Source organism: Salvia miltiorrhiza, chromosome 8 (assembly GCF_028751815.1).
Source record: "Salvia miltiorrhiza cultivar Shanhuang (shh) chromosome 8, IMPLAD_Smil_shh, whole genome shotgun sequence".
Lineage (NCBI taxonomy): Eukaryota > Viridiplantae > Streptophyta > Magnoliopsida > Lamiales > Lamiaceae > Salvia > Salvia miltiorrhiza.
The window spans coordinates 27504102-27511163 of record NC_080394.1 but is presented as its reverse complement, the minus strand read 5'-3'; the positions used below and the strand labels follow the sequence as shown (position 1 = coordinate 27511163).

Sequence of the window (7062 nt, the reverse complement as noted above, 5' to 3'; positions counted from 1 at the left end):
TTTCTGTATCTACTTGTTCTTATCTGTGCACAACCTTTTGTTCTTACTGAAATTGTTAATGTGAAAAGAGAAACCCTAAGAACTTACAAAATGTTTCACTTAAAGGCTATTTCGTAAAATCATTTTCACTGAAAGTGTTATCAGTCTAACTAACAAATCTTCGGATAGTTAGTAAGATTACTAACACTCATCTGATTTCATAAAATTAAATAGACTGAAACCCTACTTGAACTATCAATGTGTCGACTAGTTCTTCGCACTGAAGTTATTATACTGAACCAATATCAATATCAGTCTACATCCTTTTTAACTGATCCTTAACTCATTGTTCACTTCAGTCAACTCACATCAGTATCAGTTTCGATACTCACATCAATTTAGAAAAGGAGTTTCAAGTTTTATTTCTCAAAAATAGCCTACTGGTGTATTCCTCCCCCCCCTCTCATATACCAGTTCAGTTATACTAAGGAACCCAACAATCTCTCCATCTTACTCTTATAATTCACGTAAATTACACAATTTCTAGGGATAGAGAGACATTCAATTTTGAAGGTTCATTTTGATGGCGAGAGATAAAGTGAGGGAAAGAAAGATTATTCTAGAGAGAAAGTATCTATGTGGAGTTCACGTATATTAAACAAGCTCTAGGGATAGACAGACTTTAAATTTTGGAAGTTCATTTCAACAGTGAGAGATAGAGTAAGGGAGAGAAAGATTATTCTAGAGAGAAATGAAGAGTCTATTTAGAGTTCATTCACAGCGAGAAAAGAGAGACAATATTGAAGTTCATTTAGATGATTATCTATGGCCTCTTCTTCGAACTTAAGTTTGAATTAGTACCATGAAATTTTGCTTGGATTTTTGAATTGATATGAAATTTTTATTGTTAGAATTAAGTTTAAAATTTTCGAATTGTTATGACATTTTCTAATTTTGTATGTCATTTAGTTGTGAATATAAGGTGATTTAGATATTGATTGGTGTGAAATTATATGTGGTTGTTATGAAATTAGATATTTAACCCTGTATAAAACATCATTTTTAGGAGATATACCATTTGACCAATTGAGAAAGTGCATGAGAAAATATGATCGGTCAGCCGAATACTTCTCCGATCGATCACATTTTCCTGGGCATTTTCTAGGTTGGTCAAATGATATATATCCCCTTAAAATGATATTTTAAATGTAGTGTGTATCATGAAGTTTTCGAATTATGCATTTTCAAATAGAAATAATTGATACTCCCTTCGTCCACAAAATGAGTACCCATTTGTGGACGGCACAGGTTTTAAGAAATGTATGGAGTGTAGTGTGAATAGTTTAAGGGTCCCATTTTTTGAGTGTATTAATTAAAGAGATGTGTGTGGTACACTTGCCAAAAAGGGAAATGGGTACTCATTTCGTGGACAGACGAAAAAGGAAATATGGGTACTCATTTCGTGGACGGAGGGAGTATTAGTTTGTGTTGTTGATATTCAGTTTGTGTATATTAAATACAAGGTGTTTTTCATATTTTTAAATATGAATATGTGTGTAAAAGGTAATTTAATGGGGAAAGATATTCTGACCGGCCGGAAAAGTGGCCGAGAAAATGTGATCGGCTAGCGATTTCATGTCAATTTCAATGAAATTAATTGCACTTCACGTGAATACTTTACAGAGAATACTATTTCACATCATATTTATCGTTTATAATCACTGACAAAAAAAATAAAATTATGGCCGACCATTTTTTTTTCCCGAAGTGTGTTTCAAGTGCCAATAAAAAATATATTAATTTTTTATATTTATATTCCATTGATTAAGGCGTGTTCTTAGTTCATGTCTGAAAATTTGATTTAATTAAAAATTAATTTAATCATGTGTTAGTAGACCATTTTTTGTTTTTTCGAAGCCTGACTTGGCCGAAAATCAGTCTGCAAAAGCAATGATTCAATATTTTTTTCTTACATTTAACAACATTTGTCATAAATGTGTCATAACTTTCACTGAAATCAGTGCAACCACATCAACATAAAATGGTAAATAAGTTCTTCGCTTGAACTTGGATATAAAATGTTTAAGTTTATAAAGCAAGACATTTTTTAACACACAACTTAAGGAGCATGACATTTTGCTTATTAACATGATTCCTATACTCTATAGAATAGGGTATGCGTACAACTGCGTATCCGTACATGAGAAAGCTTGCCGTGCATACTTTAAATAATAATAATTAAAAAAAAAAAAAAAACAAAGTTAAAACAATATTGCCAAGAGTGATACCTCATGCATTAGGATCGGCAAGCTCAATTTATGCACTGTATGCATGTAATTATTTGGGAGTTGTGCATTAAATTTAAAAAATATGTTTTTTTACCAATCATTTCGATTAATTGCATCAAAATTTGTTCAAAATGTACTAATGTGCAAGACATTTGTCTTGTAAGTACAAAAAATGATGTAAACAAGAAAGATTAATTTGAGTATAGAATTAAGTTTTTTTTTTATCATAGTAGGCTTTTTTTTGTGAGACAACATTTTTAATTTTGACTATAACAATGTGAGCATTTTAAATTTCCTCACATTCATTTACCCTTTAAAAATTGAAATCAATACTTTTTTTTTGTTGAAACGGAATTGAAATCAATAGTTATTTTCTAAGAGAGCATTTATTTTGCATGATTTATAAGATACATTGAGTATTTTTATCCTCAAGAATAAGATTCTCTAATCTCACCCATTCAATTGGATAATAATCAAACAAAATTAACTTAAATGATAGAAATAATCAAGAGCCTTGAAATATTCAAAAGGTTCAATCTATCTAAGCAAACAAAGGATTAACCTTATTAATTTTATCTATCACGGAAAATCCTTCAAAATACACGCTACCTAATATAATTACATTAAAAGATCAAGTAACACATTTCAATTGATTGACAGACTCAAGAAAAATGAACGACAGTTATTCTGAAAAATAAGATTTACAATTTAAAAAAAAAAAAATTGTTCGCAATGAACTTTAGTTAGAACAAAATTTATTTCTCGAAGTCAAATATTCATGTTAAAAATTCCATTTTTTTTGGTTTTCGGGAAAGAAAATCAAAACAACATAACAAAATCTAGACATAAATAGTTCTGCTTCTGCTTCATGAAGGTAAACTTAAATTAGATGAAAACCCTGGTCCCTGGAAATGAGTAAGATTCAACACACGTCAACTTTAACAAACAGGATACAAATCAATTTCTTATTACTTCATATTGACAAGGATGCAAAGCTTGTTAATTTTATGGTGCCAGCTTCCTTCACATCTTTGACTGAAGGCGGCTCAGGCTAGCTTGGATCGATCCATGTGGTTCGTCCGTAGGTAAAAAAACATCATCCTCAAACTACAAAAATTATCAGAAAACGTTGGAAATTTTAAGCTTTCAGAAGAGAATGGTGTAGCAGGGAACTGCTGAATGCGAGCGTTTCAGTAAGAGGTTGGTGATCTTCATTTTTGTTAATGGTTCATGTCGAAATTATTCTTTCGGCTATTGCGATTATAGTAAGGTAGGAAACATACCTTGACTATGGGGTTATCTTTGCTTGATAAGTTGACAGGCAAAAAGTGAATATTCGGCATCTTCAACTGAATTGATGAAACATCAGGAACCCTGAAATGCAACAAGCACATAGTCAATATGAGGGTCTTTTTCCACCATCGTGCGGACTGTAAATTTCTTTATTAACTTGTGTAATTTATCAAAAAATAAATAAAATAATAAGAGGATCTTTTTGGCTTTAAGTGTATAAGATCCTAAACCTTATGAGATGTTTTTTGAACTAATAAGATGTTTGAAATTAACAAGACGTTAGATTTTATTTAACAATAAGTTGCTGAAGTGCATGGCTGGATCAAATCTACAAAAAAATGGGTAACCTGGCAAGCACAGCATTTGCCATATCGTAGAGAGTACTTTGAACAGATGGGCTGTATACTCCTCCTTTCGTAGGACCAAAGAATGTCTCGATTAAAACCTTTTTTACATCCATGTATTTCTCCATGAAATATAATTGTTTTGCAGGGATACTTGCAAGAGTCTCATAAGGGTACCTACAGAAGAAAATAGAACAGCTGTGAAGGGGGGGATTATATCTGTAACTTCCAAGTGACAAAAATCTGATAGGCATATTAAGGAAGATATTATGATTTAACGGCTAAAAGATTCCTCAATTTAGTCGTTATGAAATCAAGATAGGAAAGTTTACTTCCAAGATGCGGTAACCTCCGTTGCAAACATCCTTTCTTGTGTTTCAGGCAAAACTGTATACTTGTCCCTAACAAAGCCTTCAAAACCTGACTATCATAATGTTGAATCTAGTATTAGATACAGATGGAAAAACAGTTGCTGAGGATTCAAGTTGCATAGGTCAAGGTTCTATAATGAAAATTTAACACATCATATTTTTTAGTAAAAATTAATTCCTCACCCATAGAACGCACTAATTCAAGTCTTCCATTGTCTATCTGATTCAGTCAATGATTAATACAATCAAATGCATAACCCAGAACATCTTTAATTCAAAATCAGTATATATGGCTGGTGGATAGAGGATTTTATACGATTTATCCAGCATATGTGACACGTAATAATAATAATATAATATAAACCAAGCAAACCCGGCCTGGGTCAGCAAACAATTTTTTGATTTAGCATTACTCACTTGGGTGGTCTTTAGCACTGCCAATCCTTCAATACCAGAAATAACCTGTAGTCCACCGGACTTTTTTACAACGACTTCAGCTGTGTGCTTCTCAGATCCAAGCTTGAAACCTTGAGGAGCCATTAAACATAAATCAATTAATCATAGAATTATTACCCCCCCCCCCCCCCCCCCCCCCACACACACAATGCTTACACACAGTCACCATCAAGGCAATATTCTTCCATGCCCATTGAGCCAAAAGAATTGAGTCTCGAAAGAAAATTAAAGATTATCGTTTCAGAGCACCCGTGCTCAGGCTGATTGATTGGGATATCAAGCCATGGTCATGACTAACATTTGATCAACATTAGTTGAGCAGTTCTACTTACTACATTCCATATTTGGAATAAATCTGTATGTACAATAACCTACTATGTGAACTTACCATGATCGTGTGGCTGGCCATCAATGTCGATACGTTCCCAGGGCTTCTCAATTATGTTGATAATTGCAGCAGAGACCTACCAAAAGATATTCCCAGTGATAAGCCATACAATTCTTTGAAACTTATGTCATATATCTAAAACTAGTTTAGCATGCTATCATCCATAAACAAGGCGGGACAAATACATAAGGGCGAGGTTACTCCAAAGCAGTAAAACCGGATGTTTTCAGCATCAAAACAACATTAAACAAGCCATATTAAATTAGAGAAGTCTTGACTTTGCGGAATATTTTCTATGAAAATGAATTCATATTTCTCATATATTCGGTGGAGATTATCTAATGTTCAACAAATTACTGGATATCAACCAAATCATCCAACATGACAAAATAATATGCCACAAATGTTTTCAACGTTTCAACTGAGTTTTTCATTGGATATCTATTATATAGTCTGAAATAACCCTTGATTTCAACTGAATCGCAGAGATCACAAGCTCTTACAGACTCATTTGCACCAACTTACATAAGCAGCCCAATTCGTAGACCATTACCTGAGGGTAGAAAGACGTAAAGTGCTTGCCAAGTAGTATGGCGAAGTCCTCCACTGAAAGCTGCTGCCGACATTCTTTAGCTTTCACATATACCTGCACCACAGCCCATTCACTATCAAACAACTACATACACAATGCAAGATTTCCAAGCAATACTTGCATATTTACCACGGTGATGCAACTCAGATCTAATCTATTCCAACTACTTTTGTAAGCCAAAAATGTCAGTGTGCAATCAATCAATTGATCATCCACGTAATTTCCAATTTCATCTCTTCAGATAGCTTAGAATACTACTAAATAACAACGACACCTAAAGATCCTCTCATTACCGTGTTTTTCACATATACCTGCACCACAGCCCATTCACTATCAAACAACTACAAACACGATGCGAGATTTCCATTTTCAGGGGCAAGGGCAAGTGAACATGACTATGGATCAAGTTATACTCGCATAATTACCATGACTAATCTATTCCAACTACTTTTGTAAGCAAAAAATGTCAGGGTACAATCAATCAATTGACCATCCACGTAATTTCCAATTTCATCTCTTCAGATAGCATAAAATTGAACTCAATCACAAGAAAACCTAAGGATCCTCTAGTTATTACCGTGTTTTTCATGGTATCCGTGGCGACTACGTGAGAATTGTCGGCGCGAGTGTAGGCGGGAAAGCAGTCGGAGAGGAGGCTGACGCTGACGTTCCATTCGACGAATTGGTGGCGGCCGCTCGGTTCTCTCCAGACTCTGCCGACTCTAACCCTAGATTTTCCGTGGCGCTGCTCGAATTTCACTCCGTTTTCTGCCATTTGTGGGGGCTGGGCGAGCCGGCGAGGGCTGGGCGGCGGACTGCTGCTGTGCTGACTGCTTGGCGCTTGCAAATCGCAGCGCTTGACGGAGATGTCCGAGGCGGTGCCGGAGGAGGCGGGGGCGACCGGCAGCTGCAGAGAGACCGAGAGAGAGTGAAACGGAAGAGGGCAGAGAGAGAGAGAGAGAGAGAGAGAGAACGGTGGCAAGAAAGAGAACTCAGAAACGTAGTATTTCCTAATTTCTATTTTAATTATTTATTTTATTAAGAGTAATTTACTTGTAGAATGTAGATATAAATGAAGTCCCAACGATTTATACACTTTATATTTGCAATTAAATTTTGATACAAAAATGCAAGCATATTTTTTATTTATTATATTAAAGTTTTATTGGATTAAATTAATGGAATTATTAACGAAAAATACTCATAATTTATCACTTTTCTGATTTATAAACATGGCCTTATAATTTGCTAAGAAAATACACAAAGTTTCAATTTAATCTCAATTGTAACATGATCTTATTTAGATCATTGTTCATCATAGATGTATTGATATTTATTGTAATGTCATATT

At 34.2% G+C, this 7062-nt stretch overlaps 1 protein-coding gene across 1 annotated transcript; it reads right to left on the bottom strand.

Moving 5' to 3' along the window:
- Positions 1-3132: 3132 nt before the first annotated feature.
- LOC130997402 (uricase-2 isozyme 1) lies at positions 3133-6771 on the bottom strand. Its single transcript, XM_057922692.1, has 8 exons — positions 6289-6771; positions 5673-5765; positions 5120-5195; positions 4693-4802; positions 4237-4328; positions 3908-4081; positions 3551-3641; positions 3133-3374 (listed from the first exon to the last, which is right to left on the bottom strand). The coding sequence occupies exons 1-8, from the start codon at positions 6484-6486 to the stop codon at positions 3291-3293; spliced, it is 918 nt and encodes a 305-aa protein (XP_057778675.1). The 5' UTR covers positions 6487-6771; the 3' UTR covers positions 3133-3290.
- Between the last annotated feature and the right edge of the window lie 291 nt (positions 6772-7062).